Raw genomic sequence first — 25,223 nt, 5'->3', positions numbered from 1 at the left:
CTCCAGATTAACTTTTCTTTTCCTAGTCAGGAAGAGCTGACTACCAGCATGTTCCTAGTAAATGATAAGAAGAGAAGAAGAGAATAAAGGCTGTAGTATTCAAGAAGGCCACTGAGAATACGCCATTTTTTTAGGGTAGTCATTTATAAAGTCCTTTCATGAATATTATAAATCATTTAGTTTTTTGTTTGTTTGTTTGTTTTGGTTTTCCCTTTCTCTTAGAGACCCTGAATGACCTTGTATATCCCACACAACAATCAACAAAATTCTAGTTTACTTCAGAAAACATTTCAGCCACCTATGGTAGTAGTAGCAGTATTCACTTTCATAACTTTTTCTATGTGCTCTGGAGACACCACAGAAAACCATTCAGATGCAGGCACACAATCAGAAGTGGCTTTTAAAGTCTAAGTAACTCAAGCAGATCAATTAAAGCCTGGCTGACACCCGTTAGGAGAAGCAGTTTTAGGCCGTTGTGCTGGCTCCATGGTGCTGGGAGCACAGTGCCCCTCCGTGACAAGACCTAAGGACTGAGGTGGCACAGCGCGTGAGGAGGGATGGGTGGACAGAAGGGAGAGCCGTGGTGATGCTGATCAGATGTAGGTTGCAGGCAGGCAGGCTCACCTCTCCTTCACGCCAACTGCATCTGCCTCAGCCCAGGCCCCCACGCTACAAGTGGCCCTTTCAGGTTTGGACCTCATGGTCCCACAACAGGCAGTTCTTACAGTTCTTTCTTTTCCCTGCCCCAAAGCAGGAAATCACAGAATCTAAGTGGAAATGGCAGTCCTTGGCACTGCCTTTATCTGAAATGTCAAAGTTTTTAACCCAGGAATTTTACGTGCTCTTCAGCCAAGAAGGCAGCTGCAGTACCAACAGAAATTTTAATATAAAGTTAAAGTAAACTCAGATATATAATGAAACTCTGCTCCCACCAAAAATGAATTAATGAATATCTAGATATGCTTTAATAGGACATGCCAATCATGTACTATTTCATGTGAGAAGAAAAAAAAAGTAGAAGAAAATAGTTCCACCGTGGTCCACTTTGAGATAAAGTATATAAAGAAAACCAAAATATTTATACATGCAAGTATGACTTCTATTATATTGTTAAAACTGCTCAGAACTTGATAGAAGCAAAAAAGGCTGAGAGAAATGGATCTGTGGAAATATTCTATTCCCAAGGCAAGAAAGAATAAAAATAATTGAATAAACAGTTTTGTCACAGCTGCAACTCCTTATCCATGTAAAAGCTGAAAGTTTACTTTGTCTGCATGAGGGTCTCTTACAAAGTTGCAAAGATTAGAAGATAGTCATGCATTACTAAACTATAATATCTTCAGAAGATATTAAAAAAGACAAATATTTTAAGATATGTTAAATACCACCCACCAAGCCATTTTGGAAAACTGGCACTGTGTTCAGAAGCTGGAGACCAGATTAGCAGAAAGACCCAAAGTTACAGCAACATGCACCAGAATAGCTGAGAACGTAACGGACAAAGTACTTACAACCCCCCAGAGTTTCAAGTCTAGATTCTGCTTCTAATGGAAATAAATTGACTTGTCTCAACTCTATCCTTAAAACCAATGATCTATAGCTATATTTTTATGTGGGATTTGACATGCTCTGGTACAACCAATTGTCTGTGGACCAAAGCTGCAAAGAAAGAACATGAGCATTTATCAACATTAATTATGGTCCCTCAGAGGTAAGACCACGAGGTATTGTGCAATGACTGCTTATGGAAAGATATTATCTTAGTTGCACCCACTCACTTAATTTCAAATAGATTCCATATTAGAATTAAATAAATAAACTCTACGTTCTGTGTCTTAACTGTTCACCTATCAAGTACTGTAAGGAAAAACACATTTACCACCTCACTTAGCATTAATACTTTGATTTAAATGAGGGCTGAACTTAAATTTTGAAAGCATGGGAATCAATTTGCTAATCTTAGGACAGTTTAATTTCTTTGCATCATAAGGACATCCCTACACTAGAAAACTGCAAAACACCATCATCAGCATGCAATGATTCAGTAACGTAAACATCCACAAAAGGTATGGATGGAGTTTGCATGCTGCTCACAGAAAATAAGCTGATACCATAGCTTGCTCAGAGCTCTCCCTAAGCACCCTGCAGCTCCCTGGGGGGCCTTGCACCAAGCTGTGTGCTGCCGCTGCTCTGCTCCCATGCAGGGGCCCCGGCAGAGCAGGGAGTGCTTCCTTACATGTGGCACAGCGCCAGCAGAGAGGTGACATCTGTGAAAGCGGAGCTTGCAAGGGGACATTCGACCACGGTTCTGTGGACTACTGGTAAATGGAAAAAGCTATATTTTGCTTTCTTCATTAATTTGGAGCTCTCTATAGCATTTATTTTCCCACAGGTCAAAAGGACCTCTGGTGTTCAGGGAATAGTGGTCTGACAGAGACTGTATTAACTTCCATATTCTTTGAGAGAACAATCTCTCCCCCCCCTTTACTGGCCAGATTGTCATGGCAGCACGCTGCAAGAATCAGTTGAGAAAAAGAAAAAATATCATTTTTTTTTGTGATGAAAAACTGTAATAGAAAGGAAGAACAAGATACTTTAACAGAAATTGCTTCCTTCACTCCTCATACCATCCTAAGCTCATTCTTTATGAAAAAAAGAAATACAGAGAGCTGTAATGCTTAAATTGTCTTTTTCATTCTAATGTTTTTAAAAGCAATTAATAAATAGAAAAGATACATAACACAAGAATAGTTAACAGCTCAATTTATTGGTTCAAGGACTTAGAAATGATCTTTAAGCTGTGATAAAAATCACATCCATCTATAATTTTGTGTGACAATTTTGTGACATTTTTTAATTGCAGAAAATAAATGTAATGAAATGTGGAGCATAACATTCTGGCTTTTACTGGGGAAAAAAAATCTACTCCTCTAAGCCCTTCTCCAAAAGAGTAGCCACAGGACATTTTGTGTCAATGAAAGCCTCAAAGCACCTGCCAAATTCAGACAGCAAAGTTTAACGTCAGTTTTCTTACTTTCATACAAAAAGAAACCAATACTGAAGAAATAAACTGTTCTGATGTCTTTTGTGCTAACAAGACCTGGTTGCTTGCTTAAAGGTCTCTCAATCCTTCCCCAAATGAAGTTTGAGTGATTTCTGAGTGGGAGGTGACTGTAGGAGTTGGGAGAACAGCCCTGCAGAAAGGGGTTTGGGGGTTCTGGTTGATGGCAAGTTGAACATGAGCTAGCAGTGGGTCCTGGCAGCCAGGAGAGCCAACTTTGTCCTGGGGTGCATCAGGCATGGCACTGTTGGACGGTCAAGGGAAGGGACTGTCCTGTTCTGCTCTGGTGCTGTCTCACCTCCAGTACTGTTTGTGGTTTTGGGCACCACAGTATTAGAAGGACATAAAACTATTAGGGAGTGTCCAAAGGAGGGCTATGAAGATGGTGAAGGGTCTGGAGGGCAAGATGTATGAGGAGCAGCTGAGGTCCCTGGGTTTGTTCAGCCCCGAGCAGAGCAGGCTGAGGGGAGGCCTCATGGCGGCCTGCAGCTCCCTCACAGGGGAGCGGAGGGGCAGGTGCTGAGCTCTGCTCTCTGGGGACAGCGACAGGACCTGAGGGAACGGCATGGAGCTGGGACAGGGGAGGGTCAGGCTGGGGGTTAGGGAAAGGTTCTGCACCCAGAGGTGGTTGGGCACTGGGACAGGCTGCCCAGGGACGTGGTCATGGCCCCAAGGCTGCTGGAGGTCAAGAAGTGTTTGGACAGTGCTCTCAGACACACGGTCTGTTTTTTTGTGTGGTGCTGTGGGAGCCAGGAGTTGGACTTGATGATCTTTGGGGGTCCCTTCCAACTAAGGGATACTCTATGATTATAGATATATTTTCAATGGAGAGCTATTTAAAACAGACACATGTCAATGAAATGAACATTTCATAGAAGCGTGCCAATAATTCAATAATAAAAAAATTCTGCAGTAATTCAGAACAGACACATCAACACCAGGGTAACACTTCTTTCACTTCTAGCCACTGCCATGCAACTCTGAACATGGCAGCAGCTGCCCAGCCTCCAGCCAAACTCTATGACTGGCTTCCAGCTTTGGAAGGGTGGGTTCTTCACATCCTGAGACTACATCTAAAAATGCAGAGTGTCATGTGTTGCCATAAGTACCAGACCAGCTTGTCACTGTTGTCTCTGCACTCTTAACAAAGACACAGTTGGACACACAAAAGCACAGTAATTGAAAGCTGCCTTGCAGGAAGGTGGCATGTTGTACAAAAAGGCAGGTGCCAGCCTTTAGGCACCCTGATCTGTCATGTTATTAAATCAAAACAAACAGGCAACATTCACAAAGCTGCAATCCAAAATAGAGTAGGTAAAAAAGGCAAAACATTTGTATTGTATCACAGCTACAGCATTAGCTTTGTACTGGATACCTTTTTACAAGACAGCCTGCATTTGATCTTAAGGATGTTAATTAAGATTTTGCTGGGGGAGCACTCCAACTCATGACCCTGCTGGAGCTGCCCCTGACAACACTCTCCTGGGGCTCTCGCTGCTGGTCTCGGAAGCACAAAGCATGATACAGCCCAGCAGCATCACTGGGGCTTGGGCTGCTCAGAAAGCCAACAGGATGTGACAAAAAGCTGAGACAGCCTGTAGGAAGAGAAGCTGTAAACTATGGAAAGAAGGATTGTTGTGATGGGGATCACTAGGAGCTCAAGAATGTGAGAGGGAGAACAACAACATGGGAAGGCATAAAATATTAAGGGAAAAGAACAGCAAGGCCAGTAAGGATAACTGGGTTGAAGTGTTGGTGTGGTGGAGCTGGTGGCACACAGAGTTCAGCAGAACCATGGAGCCGCAGGGGCTACCCCTCACCTTCCTGACTGGTTCCTGTCCAAAAACAACTGAGGGTGCCCTACAACAGCTGGTTGGCATGCTGGCACTTAGCCTGCCAGCTAGAAATCCTAGTTAACTTTTGCCTGAGCTAGCCAATAAGTAATTATTTCAACCTTGAAATTTATGAGTATCTTTCCTGCAGAGTCTCTTTAAGCCCAGTTGAAGACTGACAGACCGACCGAGAAGCAAGGTGCTAACAGTTTTTTCTACTTACCTATCAGATGAATCTTTACTTAAGCCAAGCTGACGCCTTCCTTGTTGCATAATGCAACTATTAAAATCTGCACTGTTTTTTATTCTCTTGGTATGCAAAAATAAAACTACTAACTAACACCTGGGAAAAAATACGAGAAATAGCTACAGATATAAACACAGAAAATCAGTCACTTCACATATGTACTTACATTAAAAGGGAGAGAGAGTAGGATCAATAATGCAGATTTGGAAATATTTCAGCAACGCTGATTCAGCTTAAACTATAGCACCTCTAAATTCTTAAGTGGAAAAAATTGTATCATTTCTGCCCTAAAGTTCTGAGAAATGTGCTGCAAAGTACAGTCAAAGTGATGAAATCCAATAATGCCTACATTTGTTATTCCACTAATGATAATAATGACAACAGCATTTTGCATTTCAATAGGTCTGTTAATTTTTAGCTTTCTGCATCAATTAATGAACTAATTTTCAAAGCACTTCTGGTTTAAAAGGCACACATGTAAGCTCTTCACTATCTCTTAATTCAACTACTCACTTAACTAGAAATAAAGAAAAAGCACTAGCAACAGGGTTAAATTAATAAGCTGTTCAAGTCTATAAATAATAAAATCTTATAATAAGAAATTCAAATCTCTAAAATAATTTTGTTATCAGTCTAATTGTAAATGTAGAAAATAGAATCCTAAATCACATCATTTGGGATTAAAAAGCCACCAAAAACAGTAACAAAAAGCAACATCCTAAATATACCTGTTTCTTCCTGTGCAGCCATTCATGCTGCCTGTTCATTCTACACAACTCAAAACTTTTAAATGCAAACCAACAAGATCATGACAACATGCAATTAACTGCAATCTATAAAAACTTTCAGTTTATGTGTACGTCAGTAGGAGTATGTTACACGGATTTTCAGAACCATCAGTAAATATCTTGCTTTTGCAGTGTTTCCCTCCACCTTTTTTTCATCTCTTATCAGAGTTTACAGTTGTTATGAAAACAGCACTAGAGCAGCCTGCTAAAAATGACCTTTCAACAATGTTTTTGGAATTCCTCCAAGTACATAGCCCAAATGTACATGAAGTCTCTGTGGATGCTTTTGACTGTGCTTTACTGCCTCTTCAAAATGCTTTTGATTTTCAGATAAGTCCAGCATCTCTCTACACAGATCCCATTTACGTGGAAAGTCTACACAACTTTCCTGCAACCTTCTGAAGCAGGAACAAGCAAACAAAGGTTTTGGTTATTGCCCCAGCCCTCAAACTCAGGAGGACCGAAGTGCTGTAGCATACGTGCCTGTAGCCTTACATCTTAAGTAACTGGTGAAAGAAGGCCACCTAAGACAAAGCAAAATCAGAGGGAGGAGATATTTCACTGTTTCAAGCAGTTGTTTGCTGTACCTGATACATTCTAGAAATTTGCATTAACAAAAGGAAAAGAGATTTTTCACTGTTTTGTTCCAGAACATTTTACATCATGTGTAAAAATATCAAAATATTGAGACATTATTCAAAATAGGCAATTGTCAAGAGCAGCTGCAACTTGCAGTTTGTACACAGTCAGAAATTTCAAGTTTACATATTCTGTTCAGAAGTTCTGTGGCTGATCTTGACATCATCTTGGTACAGCATCTGACTTCAGTATTAACAACATTTCACATATTTAATTTTTCTAAAATACATTTCTCAGCACTAAATCCTACTCTTCCCCTACTCTGTCCTTGGCTTTTTTGCAATGCCTGCTCTAGCTTGTGCATAGCCACCACTATGTTTACTTCTTCACTGCCTCAAAGGTTACAGCTACAAAAACACTGGGCACAGATGTTTCACTGCTGTGTTGCTCTGTGATTTTGGGTTCATGCACTTCATTGGTGGTGCAAACTGGGATACTGCTATTGTTGGTACTTCATCCATTTTTCTCCCATTTCTGTCTTCACTTTCCCCTCTCAGGCTCACCCACAGGGCGATGATGTTGGAATCAAACTTGAAAAGAAAGATAGCTTGAACCCCAGGAACAGACAAATATTTGAAACAGCAACGTGACTTTTTTAGGGCTAATTTTTACAGACCGTTCAATCTTTAAATTGAACTTTGCTTAAATGACCCCAAATTTAGACCACTGCTTTTGTTCAACGGCCCACAAGAGGGAAACAGGGATTTCATAATCACCAGAAGAGTGGCCATTATTGTTTCTCCTGAAATACAGGAGAAATGTTGGTATGTTATATTCTTCACTGAAGCCTAGTAAAAAATACTTATGAGCTAGCTCAAAGAAACTAGAAGCATACATACGAAATTATCTTTACAGCTAAAAGATTTTGATTGAAAATATTTTAAGTATGAGACTAATTATGAGATTAAATAATAAGACTAATTTCTATTTAATTTCATCTTTTTTCCTCTTGGATTAAGTATTATTAATTATAATGGTACCAACTAAATTAATTAACATCAATATGAGGCACAGGAACAGACATTAGTACATTAGGCAATCTTAGACAAATATCCATCCGTGAAAGCTCTTCTGTTATCCTCATTTATGAGTCATTTCATTTTGACTGGCATCTGCAGATGGCCCTGTGCGAGGTTCCCATCCCAGAGATGAACCTTACAGTGCAAAGAGTGATGCAAACCTTTCCTGCAAAGCCATACTTTTCTCCCCGTGCTCTGTGATAAAGAAGCCCTCAAAGCATTTCAACCTGTAAAGCAGAGTGCTGCCTCTCCAGCTGTCTGGAGGTAATGAGACCCACACCGGGATGTTCAAAGGTAGTACTTTCATCATTCATCCTCATTGAAAGCAATGATTAAAGAAGCAATAAAGGAACACCTCTTAACTGCAAAATGTAGAAACCAGCACTTTGGAAAGGAGGAGGAGGAGATGGTTTGAAACAGACTGCAAGAGGACAATAAAAGTTAAAGAGCATTAAACAGCAGCTTTGAGCCTAAAGGTAAAGCAGTTAAGTACTGCAGAAATGAACCATAAAAATAGCATCATGATATGCTACAGCGATACATTCCTGCATCCTTAGTTAAAGATATTTCAACCCTTCCATTATGGACCCTAAAAAGAAAACGGAACAATTATGTAGCCAATGCAAGGCCCTGTTGCAGCCATAAAGCAACAGCAGCAGACCAGGTAAGATACAATCCATATTTGCTTGCCTTGAACCAGACCTAAACACACCAAAATTGCACAACTAAGAACTCTGTATAAGCATTTGACAATATTTTAATTCCACCAAAAGCATCCAGCTACTGCAGGACAGTTAAGCATAATCATGTTAAAAATAGAGAGACACAAAGGGTGAATGGAGACTTTTACCTTCACCTCCACCTCGATGACCACCAAGGTCTGCAGCCATCAGCCCACCAGCTCCTGGGTATGTGCCCTCACAGCTAGTTCAGGATAATCTTCCCAAGGACCAACTGTTTGTAGATGTAGGGATAATTATGGACAGTGATAGGAACTAATAGCTGATGACATGTACCACTGGTGAAGATCAATTTTCTAACGTGGTGTTTTCAAGTTGGAAGTTGGCCTGATTTATCAGCCTTTTGGGGATGATCCTCCTCCCTGGCCCCAAACAGCCTCACTTGGGAGGTCACCCAGCTCCTCACAGCCCCAGGAGCTCCTCATGGGTCCCAGCTTGGCACTGTGGGTCACCTGCCTCCTGCATGGACCCTTCGGTGCAATATTGCAGCCTCAGCTCCAGCCCTGTCTCTGGCCCCAGCTCTTTCTGCTCCTGCTTGGGCTCCCTGGGTGGATCCTGGCCCCAGGACACCTCTTGTACCTTCTCTGGACCCTTTAACCTGTCTTGGCTCTGCCTGCTCCTGGTGCAGTCTTTCAAACACTATTAGCACCATGGTTTCTAATTTCCTAATTTATTTATTTACGCATATATTTATACCCAGTCTGAGTATCATGTGCATGCTGTAGTACACAAGAATAGAGACCTGGGAGCTTCATATTTACTTCAAATTTACTTACTTTGTCATCTGAAAAGTAATTAAAAATTGAGCATTTCATGAACATATTTCATGTTTATGTTTGTATCGAATCAAGAGCCTCATTTAAAAAACAACAACAAAAAAAAAAACACACCAATTTTAATTTACATCACAGAAAATAAAACAAATGTGATTAACTCCTCCAGAATCAATACTGAAACAAGAGATGGAGAAAGGATGCATTTGGAAAGTGTGCTGTCTCCAAGCAGTCTGTGTATTTAGCCCAGACTGCCTAAGATGGCAAAGGAAAGAAGGGAAAAACATTCTTAGCAGAAAAAAATAACAATATGCAGACACACGTTGCCATGTTCGATGATTTCAGTGCTTGGCACTGTTAGATAAAGAGACGTCTGGAATCTAAATTGTGATCTGATTTTTGTAGTGCTGACATAAAGCATTCCCTTCAGACAGCTCAGGTACCACTTTCCGTTTCATAGTAATGTAACCATTCGCATATTGTTTTCAGCCGAGAGCAGAATCTGCTGAAGGTTACCAAAAGGTGAAAACAAAGTTGAGAAAGTCTGTCCTGATAAAGCAGCTGCTGTCAGCGGTGGCTTTGTCTCCAGAGCACTCTGCTGCTGAGATTAACAAACTGCCAACAGGGAAAAACATTCAAGTGCAGTGCTCTGGGAAGAGGCACTGTTAAGTGGGATCAGCGCTCACATCAAAGCAGAACCAAAAAATAAAGTCTGAACTAACAACTTAGCAAAAAGGTGTCATTGGTTTTTGTGGCTATTGGTATGAATTTAGAGTAAAGAGAAAGAGTTACGGGCTAATTTGGAAAGTCTCCAGTGATTCTGCAGGCATCAATTTCAGCAAAACACAATGCAAAACAGAAAAAAGTCATCATCTTCTGAGTTAATATTCTTGTGATGAAACTTGTCATCAAGTCCTGTCAGGTGTGCAATTTCAGAAAAGAAGAAAATCGATCCTGAAGCACCTCTGGTAGAGTCTTAGAAGGCAGCGGTCCTGTCAGGATGCTCTCTGACATCTCAATGTTTGCCTCTGACAAACGCAACCACGGAAAACTCCAATTAGCAGCCAGGTATCTTGCAGCCTCCAAAACTAACAGCATTGCTTTGGTCAGCAACATGAATACACATGTATTCTCTGAGAGTTTTTGATATAAAACAGAAAAGGAGAAGGTCCGAAGTTATTACTGGAACTGATAAGACTACACTGACAGTGAACAGGCACAAAATCAGAACATGGAAGAAAGAAACTCAGACAGCCCAGGTCTGGTTCTTGGGGATGCCAGTATTATGACAAAGAATCATCTTGCAAATAACCTGAGAAATTCCCTTCCTATAAATGAAAATTGGGACAATGTTAAGACATCAGAAATTATATTACAGCTACTGTTGTACCTGAGAATGACTTCATATGAAGCCAGAATTAAAAGCATTGTTCTAATATTGGGCAATGAACACAGCACCAACTGGCCCAGGCTGAATAGCTGCAACAACTTCATCCTGTGGTTCTTAGTGATAAATAACAAATTCAGAACACTGAACCTTTTGGCCAGAGTTAGCTCCAAAACCTTCAGTAAGAAGGAATCCCCTTCCTTTTTGTTTCTGGACATCTCATGCTTCAATTAACTTGTATTTACTTTTCACACCCACCTCTTCTTCATAGCATGTGTTTTGCTATTTTAGCAAAGTGAATAAATGTGATTGAATGATGTGAATAAAGCCTCCTGTGGGCAGCCCAGGGCTGGGTGTAGTAGCACAAACTCCCTGCATGTTTCAGCCTCGTTGTCTCCCCATGGCACTGCACCCGCTGGTGCTGTCAGCTTCAGTACAGCTGCACCAGCTTCTCCCCAGCTCCAAACCAAAAGTCAGTCAGTAATCAGACTCAAAGGACTGGGCTGAGACTGCTCAGAGAGGTAACCACACCATGCCGGGCTACTGTGTGTATAATCTGGTAGAGCAGCCTTAAATTCCCCGAAGGCTGCAGCTGAAACATAACAACCGAGAAACTGACAACAGCTACAACCATTGCAGGAGCCAGTGTTACATGCAGTCCAGCTGCTCTACCTGTGTTCCATGTTTTTATATCCATCTATCTCCCCAGGCAAGCAAGAACAGACTCCTACTGCAATCTTATTTTTCACATTCTTTTTTTTTTTTTTTTTTTTTAACTGAATTTGCTAGAATTCGGTAACTTTCTAGCATATAAGCAAGAGGGGCAGCCTCAGACATACAAATTTCAGCACTGGCATGTGTCATGTGAATGCCCTGCCTGCTCTGACAATCACAGAAGGACTCTGCTTCGTGTCTGTGAACAAGGACACAAACACATGTTCCTGCAAACAGCCCCACAATGGCTGATTTTAAATTCTGGGAGATCAGCTCTCCTATTCAAAGAGCAAGCTAAATACATTTGACATCCCCCACCCCAGATGACCACAAACAAGAATACAGAGAACCACAGCCTGCCAGGCATGCACTTATTCATTTGACTGACTGAAGTGCTGCACCTTTTAATTTATATGCAACTGTTTGCCCCATGGGCATCAAGCTGTTAACACGTACAGAAGAGATTAAAATGAGCTTGTGTCCTGGATGAAATGTAAATGAAAATTACAGTACTGTCAGCCTTGAATCTGGGATTGTTTCTCAAGTCTCCCAAAATGCATAATTGCAAATGAGACTCTGTGACCTCAGGAAGGGCAAAATGCATAATTTTCCAGCAACACAGTCAATATGACTTATAAGCAAGTTCCCCCTGAGCCTGTGTGCAAGATATACTACTCTAGCACCATTAGCTGTGGAGACAAGAACTGTCCAAATGAATAATAAATGCTTTAAAATAGGACAGAGAAATGGCAGATGTCCACCTCTCTGTCTTCCAATGCAAAGCAAATCAGAGGATGCGTATTGTACATATTCTCATGTCAGGAACATTCCCTGTTGCATCAGCCAAACACATTGCTGACCCAAGGCGGATTAAAACCCCTCTTCTCAGTAGTCAAGTGGTTTTCTCTGTGTGCTGCAGGATGTCGGCACCCCAGGGCTCCCAGCCCCGCGACCCACCTGGTCTCGAGTGGCACGTTGCTGTTGAGCACCCAGCTGTCCTGGAGCTGCACGGACTCAGGAGTGGTGGCCAGATCGTTGGGTGCAGGAGCAGGCGCGTGGATCTGGTTGCGGCGGTTTGTGAGCGAGTTCCTGTTGAGGGAGTTGGCGGACGAGTGATGGTGGGACAGCGAGTGGTTGTGAGGAGGAGGGAGAGGTGGCCTCAGTGTTGACTGGCTGTGATGGTTTGAGGGGCCTGAAATGGAGAAAGAAAAATAAATCACAACTGTGTTGGTGGTATTATTCTCTTCAGCATTTCCAAGAGACGATTGACTAGAAAAAAAAACACCACAGAACAAGAAGAAACCACCTGCAACCAGGAAACTACGCCTGTGTGCCTTTTGGATGTGTAGCTGCTAGAACAAAGTTAAATCAGATCACAGAATATTAGCAATTAGAGATACAAACAGCATTTAGAGGCTGTATAGTTGCAGTGTTCTCAAAGACTCGTCTTTCTCTGGAAAAAGGCTTCTTGGTGGAGGAAACAGGACAGCGGTCAAGCTCAACCGTCCTGTGCATCAACCTGGAGGAGTGTTTTCCTCCCTGTTTTTATTATGAAGTTGAAGAAGGTGAATCTTAATGCATTAAAAATAGCTTTTGAGAATATGGTCTTTATGCTTCTATAAAACTTAATCAGAGATCTCAAACTGCTTTCACTCACTGTTAGTTTACCCATCAGCTTCAAAGGAACAGTATTCATGCCAGTGAAAGAAGATTAAGCTCAAAATTTGAACAGACAGCACAATACAATGATGGTATCTTTCATGTTCTTACATGTGATCAGGATTTGGCCTGTTCTTTTGTCTTTAGCAATGCCACAAACACGCTTCAAGATCTGAAAATTATGCTAGTCCTTCAACCACTTTCATTGAAAAATGACAGGAGATGTTTTGGGGAGATAAAGAAGGATATACACTTTTCTCATTCTTTGAGTTTGCATGGATAATGAAAATAAATACTGCTAATTAATAAGACAAGTGGATTAAATTGAAAAGAATGTGTAGAAAATAGAATAAGGAGGTATCTTTCTCAGCATAGTCACTTTTCTAAATAAACACAGAATGGTAAATACATTTAAATGTAATTCCTTATGTTGCAATAATTTAATTTTAATAAAAAACACAAAAGATGATTAAAAACAAATACTAAATGCATTATGAACCGCATGCTTTAGTCATTATATCAAGTTGTAGTTTTCTAGTGAACTATAATCAGAAAAAGTAATATCAGCAAAATTATAATGATGTATGTTTGTTTTTAGAAACCGAAGCACATTCTGTACATAATGAATCAAACAATAAAAGAAAGCGTCATGAGGAGAAAACACTTGCAGCTAGACTGATCTATTTTCATTTGAAACAATGAGGTATAGAAAAACTGTTAAAATGTTCAATTAACTGTACATTAATTAAAGCCAATATTTAAAAAATAAAACATGGAAAATTATTGCTCAAGAGTGGAGCTAACCCCATGCGATATGCAGGCCACACAGCCAGGAACTGAAATAGATGCCAAATTTCAGGCTCCGATTCCCGCAGTTAGGACCCAACCCAAACCCCCCCCAGGATCAGGAGAGGTGCCCGGGAGGGGAGAAGGCCCCGGCAAGGCCCCGGCCGCCTCGCTGCAGCCCAGCACAGCCACGCACCCATCGCCTGCCCCACAGCAGCGGGGTCCCCTGGCCTGTGCCTGCTGGGCTCCTCTGCACGAGGCTTTGCCAAGAGAGACCTCCCATCTTCTCAAATGTCTCTGTGGGCCTGGAAAGGCACAGGCCGGAGAAGACCCAGAAGAAGAAACAACACAGGTTTCACTGGGACTTGCCTGTGAAGTCAGCCTGTGACAAGATGCTTTAAGAAGAGAACGACAATAAATTCTGGATACTTCGGATACTGTTTTTGATCTGCATGGGAGCTTCTCTACCTTTTTTGAACGTCATTTTGCCTGAATGCTTATCCTGTGGTATTCGACCTGTTTTAAACACAAAGAAGCCAGTCGTGAACACAACCTAGTTTTGGGCCATCACATGGCCTGGCTGTCCTTGCTTTGGCTATTTCTTCCACAAACTTGGAAGAGACAGTTTGACCCAGCAAAGTTAACATTTAAAAGCCCCGTTTGGACCTCCTAAAACATCAAATGTCTAATCTACGCTAGGTCCTGTGCCATTTCTGAACAGCATGTGGAGTAAGACACAGCAGGAAGAAAATGTGTTTGGACAATATCCACACGCATAGAAGCTTAAGTGGAATTACGCTCCTAAAGTCTGTGTTCTGGCTTTAAACAAAGCATGTCGATTTGGATTTCAATAAATGGATCTTTGTGAGTGATAAAATACAGACGTGTGCCCTTGTGTGAAAAACTACCTTAAAAGATGTGTGTTCCATATCTTCTCAGCTCACTTTTGATTCAGCTTTTCCTTTTGGAGGATAAATAGGGAAACATTGAACAAAAAAGTTTTGTACTGAGAGGCACAGTAACGCTAGCTATACAAAGACTCTGAATCTTACAACTACATAATCATAGAGGCTCTTAGAAGCAAGACAACTCTGTGCACTCTATTAATGTACAATTTCTGTAAAACTAAAGAAGAAAGAATGGAATTCAAGCTACCATGAATTAATGTGCTACAGGACTCAGGTCCACACAGTATATAAAACGTACTGCACAAAATAAGCTTTCTAGAAGTAACTGAACATATACCACAGCTGCAAAACCTCAGAACATCTGGCATAAGATGAATGTAGCAACTAACAGAGAATAAGAATCAAATACCAATGTCAAAGTTATATAGCTATTACATAGCTTATATACATATTAAAACACATAAAAGCTAATATCTATATAAATACTAACAAGGAATAATGCAGACACACTCCTATGTATATACAAGAGTTAAAATCTTATTATGCTGCTTCTTTGTAAATTTGTTTAAATAAATAAAAAGCAGAAATTGAACACCACTGAACTTGCCAGGGATATAAAACTGGATTCACATCTGACTATCTGAGTGCTTCTTTGTGAACATCTTTGCCTAGAATAAAACTTCAGTAGCAGTACCTGGAAATCTGTTAAGCTCAGAAGTTCAGAGGAGTAAATCACTTGTCCTGTAATAAAAGTTCAGCAGCATGAAGGGCTGGCACAACGTATCTTGCCATATGACATGCTCTGCGGCCTCTTGCTGATTGCTTTGGTATTTGGGAGCTTAAAGACAGTAAGTGACCTGATGGAGCACATCTAGCTTTTCACTACACGGAAGAGATTTTATTTTTTAATATAGCAGCTGCCAATATTTGCTTGGGGAAAAATGCTGAGGAAATTATGCTGTTTCTGAATTATTACAGTAACTAGAGATTTCACCAGAATACACTATCTGTTCTCCAACATTTAGGGCTTAAGAAGTCTCTTAAAAACACAATGAAAATCACAGAACTGGAAATCTGAAACATCAGTACCCTCCATGTTTTGGTTTCTGCTTTTTTTTTTTTTTTTTTTATTGGGGTTTTAATCCACAAATAGACAAACATACCTAATTCTAATGAATTTTAGTACATATTAAATGATTGCTTTTGAAAAATCAGGGCCTGATGACCATACAATCAACATGATTCTTCAGAGATCTTGCTGTAGTCAAGAATACCAGCTTTTCATTTAACATGTGCAAGTTGGAAGCTAACTGAAGATAAGTTATTTTCTGAATAAGTAATCTGAGAATACAATGTCTGATTTAAATATCTTTGAAGTAAGCACAAGTTATTTGGGTTTAATCAGAACCAAAATGCTAAAAGTGTAGGAAAAAAAAATGCTCTGTTCTGTTCTTTCATTCAAGAAAACAATTAAACAAATCAAGCTAGGTAGCATAGAGGCAACATTCAGCTAAGAGAGATGCAGAACAGCACTTGTATCCTTAACATAAAACAATACTGGAAAGGCAGAGGGGCCTTGAGTGCTGTGTGGGGCAGAGCCACTGCATTGCCACAACACTGGCCTGTTCTGACACAGGCTGGGGAACACCACCCAGCAGGAAAAGCCCCCAGATGTGAGCAGGAAAAGCACTTGAATGTCACAGGGTTACAGGTACAACAGCGATGGCTGTGTGCTCCTGGGTACACACCCCTAAATGTTACTTCTCGGTCTCTGTTGCAGATCGGATGTTGCCTAGCACACCAAGTGACACTTTGGGCCTGCTTCAACGTGGTCACATTAATTTCCAAGTTCTTCCAACTCTTTGGTGCACTCACTTAACACACTCACAAAATGCACACAACACAAGGAACTGAGCAGAACAAGAGAGTCTCTCAGTGCAGAGATCCAACTCCAAGCCGGATGAGCAGTGTCCCTAATCAGATATGAGCAATCTCTTTCCTGCATCCATGTTCTTTGTCAATACTACCTCAAAAAGTAATGGAGATTCTATCTTAGCTGTGCTGCATTATTCTCCGTGTGATGATTAAATGCTAAAGAGACACACAAACATACCCTCAATCCTTTCCACAAAAGAACTAAAAAAATAATAATATATATACACATTATTTTTCTGAAATGAACAATGATGCAGCTTATACCTAATAATTACAAACATTGAACATAAAAAGAGAATGAAATTGATGCACTGAAAGATAAAATGAATAAACCAAACCCACAAAAAATCCTTGTTAGCCAGCATTAGAAACCCAGTCTTTAGCATTCCTAATTCTTTATTCAAATAACTCTACCACTCTGTTTTCTCAAGGAAACCACATCATCTGCTATCACAATGAGTAACAGGTTTTTCACAGAACCACAGGGCTACCGTCCAAGCTAAATTCATCTTCAAAGGCAGATCACGTTACTCAGCCAGGGAGAAAGAGAAGCACTGAAGTGCCCAGGAGCAGAACACAGCATTGCAGGGAGCAGCCCCTCCATGGGCAGCTTGCACCCAGGCCATCAGCCTTGCAGCCTAGGACCAGGGCTCCTTACCAGCAATGTGGTCTCTGATATATGCTGTGCATGAGTCAGTTCTTCTATTTGCTTGAATTCTCTGAATTATTTCATGCAAGGCCAAAGTTTAAATAGAATCTCAATATTCTCAAAATGTTTTCAACATATGCTGGAAAGAAGCAAGCTATCTTGCTTATAACCATAGATGTCATTAACTCTCTTGCTTGCTGTAAAACCAAACCGTTTGCCAGGCGTTCCTTCTTTTGTCCACATGTTTTTACAGTGTTTGAGGCAAGAATAGCTTGAATGACTGGCTGTCATCCCAGACTGTACATTTCAAACTGAAAATTCAGTAAATGCGTGCTAGAAATTGTGAGTCACTTATCAGTGTCTGCCAGTGCACTGCAGCCATCTCCTCAGCACAATATTAGAATCAAAAATTAAATGTTCCTGGGCAAAAAAAAGAAACAACAAAACCCCCCAAACCTCTTTGCTTACCCACGACAGCCAAATAACCACAGGAAAGGGGAGAGGTGGTTTAATGGATGAAGTATTAGTCTGAGACTTTGTCATAGTTTCTATATCTATGCTGACTGAGGCATCCCTTGAGCAATTGCAGATGAATCACTTGTTATCTATCTGCTTCTTTATCCATATCCTGCACAGGAGTGTCGAAGGTAAATTACCTTACCACTTACAAGGCGATCAGATACTACTGCAGCATGAGCTGGTAAAATGCTTTGTAGCTGCGGCTCCCAGCCTGCAGGGCACAAGTTCATCACACGGGAGGCAGAAGCAGCAGCAACCAAATTAACTTGGCCAGACCAGAGTCCTTGCTGTGTACACAGAGCGAGCGCGGCTGCTACTCCATCATGCTCCTGCCATCGGAGGTGCCATGAAGCTCAGAGCAGTTGTCCCAGGGCCCACAGCCACGGCCGGCCAGCAGAAGCAGGAACACCAGCTTGTGCTCAGCGCTGTGGGAGCCAAGGGGATGGCAGACTTGGCCTTTGCACCAGATGGGTGGGATGGCTGTGAAAAAGCAGCGTGCATGCTCATGTGGGAGAAGACAACGATGAGGGACCCTTCACCAGAGTCTAATCTGATGGACTAGGAATAGCCAGTTTTCTCAACCAAATGTCACCTACAGAAAGGTTTAAAAACTGTCTGATAAAGTAGTACTCTCATACGATGTACTAAGTATATTTGCTTAAATACATCACTTAGATATGCATTACCTCACCGCATGAGGTGAGCCTGCTACATAAAACAGTGGCTAGTCAATGGCGAAACACATTGCTTTAATAATAATGCCTTACGTAGATTCGGTATCCCGTGATAGCTTTACGTATTTACATATATATACATATATATACATATGTGAGTAGGCATGCCATTTCCTGCTTTATGTATCAGAAAAATGAGTCACAGAGAAGTTAGTCATCTTTCCAATAAAAAAATAAAAATAAAATAAAATCCATGCATTTCCCCATCTCGTTTAATTTTCCAATAATGAAACAGATATTAAACATATTTCAGAGAGACCAAGGGTGCATTTATCTTCTTTAGCCTAGATGCCTGACTGCTGCCTGAAGAGGGCACTGATGTAAGAAGAACTACAAAGAAAAGCACACATATATATTTCTAACTGATAAAAAGTTAACCATTGCCATAGAACACGAAATCCAGAATGCTAAAGTTCGTTTTGTATGCTTGGTTCTTCAGAATGGAAGGAGTTGAACCCTATCTAGTCTTACACAAACACTCTCCAAAGCAAACTCAATTTGATATACCAAAAATCACACTGAAGAGAAACTGGAAACAGACATTTTTCTGAGCAACATACAGAAACTTCTGAGCAGAAGCTTTTGGCCAGCAGCGTAAGCTTGGTGACATCTTCCTTGACAGGAGTATAGCTTGTCAATGGCTGTTTCCCTGGATGGTCCAAGGGGGAGCCTGAACATTTTCCTAGTGACATAACAGTAATTGTGCCATAATTACCAATTCATTGCAAATCTGGAGTCAGGTGCAATTAAGTCATCCCCGAAGCTATTACAGCAGTACTTTGGATCTTATATAACCCAGTTAGCTAGCACACAAAGCTGTTTTCCAAGGGTATAAAAGAAATCTAGTCTAGAAAGCTAGTCACAGATGTTTTAATACAATACATTATTTTGACCATTTCAGAAACTTCACAGAACATATTATGCAGTAATAATATAGTATTTCCAAAATAATCTGAAAATTATTTATTACACCTGACATAATAATAATAAAAAAGAAAGTCTCTGAAAATAAGTTACTAGAAGTAACTATGTAAGACAGAAGATCTGATATGAGAAATTTGTACAATGCTCTTGCACTGTTTTTTCTGGGTTAAAGATTTTTTTTTCAGAAATATTTACAGTATTACTTCGTCAGCCCAAAAAAAGCATCAAAATAAAAATTAAATACCCTTTTTCTTTTAGACTGAACTAACTAATAATCAAATGGTGGAAGTAAACACTGATCTATGTGGATTATTAAAACATGAAGACGCATTGACACCAGTACATGCAAAGTTCCTGGGGAAGTCCCCCAGGACAGTTCAATTTCACAGCTCCAGGGAAGCCAGAGTTATGTGCTCTCTGGTCAATCTGTTTCACAAAATGCAGAGCAGGTAAGAATAAATGGTGTAAACTATATGGGAAAGTATAAGAATGGTGCATGATGCTGTAGTAAACAAAAGCAAATATAATACAATGCATATGTTGCATGGAATCAGATTTCAATAGGTTATTTCTCTTTTTAAAAGCAGGTAAAATACAAATGCGTAGAAGTAAGAAACAAGCACTTCTCTGCCTCTTGTAGGGAAGGGCAAGCTGCAAGCACTGCATGACTAGTGTGTCTTCCAGAGCCACTGGAATGGGGCTCTAACTCTTTATTAGTTGGTGTGGGACAAAAAAAGAAAGTCACAAACCATTGGTCTAAAAAGCCCTACAGAAGTTCCCTGACTTTTCAAGGTATTGGAGAGTTTAACCTTAGCTACCACAGACAACAAGTTCTGACATTCAGAAGATGAAACCATGAGTTAATGAGTACAAATGAAAGGTATCATGAGGCGGTATATGAAAGCCTTCCCACAGCTTATAACTCTAAATGAGCCAACATACTAAGCTAGAAGTTCGTATAAAAGTTTTTAATTGGAGATTTTAGTGTGTGTAGGAAAAAATCACAAAGTCAGACGTGGAAAAACAGAAATCAATACTAGAGAACCTCAGCTAGGAAAATAATCAGTCTTTGTCACTGGGTGCTGCAGCTGGGACACAACTTACCAAGATACACCCGATGTGACTGGCTTTCAGGGTGAGACCCCAGACCCCTCTTCTACAGCCCCGGGGCTGTGCGGGGCCCCACAGAACAGTCCCCGGCATGGCCGAACGGGGGGAATCAGCTTGAGGAGGCTCGGGACAAGGCTGTGGGGCTTTTAATGGGTTATAAAATACATATACCTCATCAATTACTATCAGTGAAGAAAATGAAAACACTGTCACCATCACCCCCTGGGGCCAGGATGCCCCCCCTGCCCATTTCACGCAGCCCACCTCTGATTCCCTAACTGCAGTGCAGCTATGAGCTCTGGCTGCCGCTTACGATGTGCACAGTTCTTACCTCTCCAGCATGAAAGAGGCAATTGAATTTAAAACCAGAAGAGCTCGTTTAATCATACTGGCAGGCACCTAATGCTGAAGCCTGTCCCCAGTGTCAAGGAGACAGCAAATACCGGAGTCCCTCCTGTTGTCTATATGCCATATGCTTTCTTGAAAAACAGTTTCACCCTGGGAACTCAAAGCAACATCTTTTACTTGTCTGTCTTTGTTTCAAGGCCACGAGTTTATTTTTCTGAGGAGAGCAGAAATGCAAAGAGACTCAAGTAAAGAGACACAGAAACTGTTGTTATTAATTGAACCTTGAGGGAGGAGATTCCATTTTCTATTTAAGGTATAGTGATGATAATTGAATTATGTGGCATTTCTTCCTTCAGTGTCTTAGGCCACCACAATACTGAATTTGTATGGCAAAAAAGAGAGAAAAACAGCTCTTGGGTGCAGTGCTGCATTCACGGTAATGACAGCACCAGTACTAAAAAAGAATTAAAAAGAAAAAAAAAAAAAAAAGAATGAATATAATATTTATCCAACTAAAGTCATAGGAGATACTAGATACTAGTTGGGTAACAAGACTGCAGTTTGGCCAAAACCTCTGGATAAACATCTGCCACCCTGCAAAAATTGCTAACAGCTTCACTGAAGGATGACAAGTAATCAAAATCTATGTTTGAAATCTCTGCTCACAAGCATGTGTGGATTGCTTAAATCCCTTGGACAGAAAAGGTTCATGGCAGTTAAAGCTATAATGTGAGAGATGAGTTTCAGAAAACCCACAGACCAAGGGCAAAACTTTTAGATGCTGACATTGACTTGTAAAACCATGACAGAGAAGAAAAGGAGATAAGGAGGATTCCACAGTAAGTCAAAGAAGTCTGCTGCTTTGAGACATAGGGGCAAGGCAGAAGTCAGCAGGAATGAAGGAAAAAGAGACTATTTCTTAAGAGCTCTTAGAAGAGCATGATAAATCTTCTACATAAGAAAGAAGCTCCTTGATGATTACGTTTTACATGTATAGGTTATATGTATATCAGCAGGTAATTTACCACAATATAAGCTGATCAGTAGGTCAGAATAGAAGATCCTAGAACCCCTCTTCTACACTGTGTGCTGCTTGGATGCTGTCAGGCTCTAATTCTGGACTGGATTTAGTTTGGGGTGTTTTGATCAAGAGTTCCCACTGTCCATGTGGTCTGAAGCAATCTCAAGGGACGGTCATTGTTTGCAGCTCTCATGTCCCCATTAGAAGGGGATGCACATTTGCATCAAAGCCTCTAATTGGTTTTCCCTGGAAGAAATTGTGTTTGCGCAAGCCAACATTTCCCAGTAAGCCATCTCATCACTGCCTAAGGTAGGCAGCCAAAGGGGTCACTTCAGAACTGCAGCACTGCTCCAGCACAAAGCACTGACGTGGACACCACCAAGCTCATTCAGAGTCTTGTTCAGATGTCACCGCCTTCCAGTTTGTCGCTGTATCAGTTAACCAGTCGCTGTGTCAGTTAATCTGTATTTCACATAAGGAAAATTCACAAGAAGAATAATTATTATCCACCGAGAAAGACTCTAACGTTTTGATTCATCTTTGTTTTTAAATGAATAAGAAGTTTACTGGCTGTTTCAGTCTGTAAATAGAAAACATCCTAAAAATGTTAAAAAGAATAAGCTCCAGTATTAATTTCATATGGGATCTGTCAGTTGTGCAAGACACTAAAAATTTAGAAGACATTAAGTTGCAATTCTGTATTTGAAAAACCCAGTGAGATTACTTTGTTTTGATATCAAAACTATGACACAATGACAGCACAATCTTCCTGTTGCTCAACTGACATGCAAGAAAGATGCTTGTCGTATTAGATCTTCAAATCTACCTACAGAGTTATGCTCGACACTTGGGCTCTTCTGTATGGCCATTTAGCAACTAACTTTTAAAAGGAATATTCAGAAACAGAGGAGTCAAGCTTAAGAAACTACAAAATCAAGAGGATTTCTTTCCCTAAATATCTCTAGTAATTTAAGTAAAAGTTATCGTCATTATGTTATTAGCAGTAAATTGGAGTATCTATAGTTTTTGGTAGTAAGATATTTATGTGTCTGCACTTAACACATAAAGAAACAAACAAAAACAAATATAAAAAGTAAATCTCATCTAGCTAAAGAGTTTCCATTAGATAGCTGTTACTCTCTATGCTGATAACAGCAGAAGATTTTTTTAAATTGTTTTAAATTAAGATATTCATTCATTTTTACTACTTTTTCTCCCATTTGCATGTGTGAAAGATTTTCATTTACACTCATTTATCAACTCAGGCAACTTCACTGACAAGGAAATTAATTCTGACAAAAAAAATCAAACTGTCTTGAGAAGGTTATCGCTGATGTTGGTGCATGCATATGGCACCTAGATCAGGAATAAGTATGATCTTTTATCAAATACAACTCTCAAATATTATGTTTATCTTTGACATATTCACAAAGGCAGATGGATGTCCAGGTAGCAAAGATCTTATTTTAAAGTAGTATTTCTTTCAGAAGTACTTCCCACAAATGTAGGAAGGCAGAAGAAGTGATAAAAAGAAAAGTAAAGCATGGTATTGAAAGAGATCTTAGAAACCAATAACCCTGGTTCAGTGTTAAAAACCCAGAACATAGTTCTTATCTGTCAAAAATGCCTGTAGTGAGTGTTACATATACTTGGTTGATCACTACTTACAACCATAAAAAAAAATAATAATACTTAATGTTCTTTAAGACATCTGCCCTGTGTTTTTTGTTAAGTGCTTCCTAAATGAAGCCTCATAAGGTATGGATATTAGCAAAATTCTGAGGGCATATAAAATGAAACACAGGGAATAATGAATTAATATTGAATTGTGTGTCCCAACCCCAGTATCCTGGTTCCATCTTGGTCTTATCCCCCTTGTAACAGACCCTCCTTGTCTGGTATGTTCATTTCTCTGGTCGTAACAAAGTAAAACACATGGAAACTAATTGAGTGGGTGCTAAGCGAAAGTAACTCATGCTTCAATTTAGCTGTTATTTCAAACCGTCTGTTTTTCCTCACACAGAGTATTTAACTAATATATTTCAGTAAAGAGAAATAATTCCATTTTTTACATTGGCCATATCTCTAAATGCAACATACTTCTGCAGGACCTTTTAGGCAACTGCCTCGAAAAACAAAACAAACAAAACCAACACACAAGAAAAAATGTAGTTGATCACAGGTTTTGCAAATGATCTATAACACAAATCCTACTCATCGGAGAGGATTACATTTGTAAGCTAATGTCCAATTAGAACATTTTAACAAAAACATAAGAGCAAAACTATCCTCTGCAGGGCACGAGAGTCTATCATCGTTAAAGCTTAAAGACAGTTCCATGCATATTTTCTGCATTTTCTGAAGTAGCAGCCTGGAACAAAACCCAAACTACACATCTGTGTAGGATACTGAAAGACATCTTGATGTGGTCTCACTATTTCAATTTACTTGCATGTTTTTCAATGCAAACGTAGGGAAATATGGCAAGCTGTGCAATGAAGAGAGGGGAAGTGAACTCTGTTTTGCTGTACAGTGTCTTTTTATTAACTGAGACTCCACAGAGCTCTAAATTTATGAAATACTCAAGAAAAAACATTATTAAATTATTCATCAGTGATAAGACAATTAAGAAGCAAACTAAAGGGGCGAGTGGAAGGTTGGTCCTAAGGGAGAACAGGTGGTCCTCTCATTAAAAGTATGTTTTGGCAGCAAAATATCCCCCGAACAGAGGGAACCTGCTGCTAACGCAGCCTCAGAGTCAAATTTAGGAGCAAGTGACAAAGACAGACTCATGTGAAGAGTAAGGTGGGTGTACGCTGGGTACAACTGCGCCTGGTGCAAGCTGCACTTCCCTGGCTTCTGGCAACAAAGGTGCCGCAATTCGATGGCACTCTGGAGCCACCACATCAGACGGTGGCCTCATCAGCCACCAGGCAGCTCCGTGCTGCTGTGCGCAACTACACTGAGGTAAGGTGGGGAGCCTCGGAAAGGTGTCACACACTGCTGACCACAGGCTCAACGCAGTGGTGAGGGTGGCAGCTGAAAGCCCTAAATCCCGCCCCCCCCCGCTCTGTTTCAGATCCCGTGTTTATCAACCACAACATGTGGGTTTCTAGATAAAGGAAAGATTCACAAGCTGCCTGAGATCTTCTCAGGAGAAGGCCCCCTGGAAATGCTGACCGTGAGCAGAGTCCAGCTGCACAGGGCCAACACCCCGCGGCAGGGGCCGGCATTTCACCTTGGGGCTGTGACGGTGCAGTGCCACTGGAAAGAAAAGGGCATGGCACGGTGTGAATGGCACGGAAAGCCTTCCAGAGGTGGAAAACAGAAAAGGAACAGGTCAGAGAAGGGGAAGGGAGCAAGTTGGCACAATGACTTTCATGAAGGGAAATAGCACGCAAACAGAGCAGCGTCCTGCTCTAACAGGCTG

At 40.6% G+C, this 25,223-nt stretch overlaps 1 protein-coding gene across 1 annotated transcript in view; it reads right to left on the bottom strand.

The window, feature by feature from the left end:
* Positions 1–25,223, bottom strand: part of TENM2 (teneurin transmembrane protein 2) — a 782,568-nt gene that overhangs the window by 160,111 nt on the left and 597,234 nt on the right. The window contains exon 9 of the mRNA XM_082771651.1: positions 12,158–12,392. Coding sequence (XP_082627777.1) covers positions 12,158–12,392 — 235 coding nt within the window. The remainder of the gene's footprint in view (positions 1–12,157; positions 12,393–25,223) is intronic.

Source organism: Aythya marila (assembly GCF_965140915.1).
Source record: "Aythya marila genome assembly, chromosome: 14".
Lineage (NCBI taxonomy): Eukaryota > Metazoa > Chordata > Aves > Anseriformes > Anatidae > Aythya > Aythya marila.
This window is presented reverse-complemented; position numbering and strand designations above follow the sequence as displayed.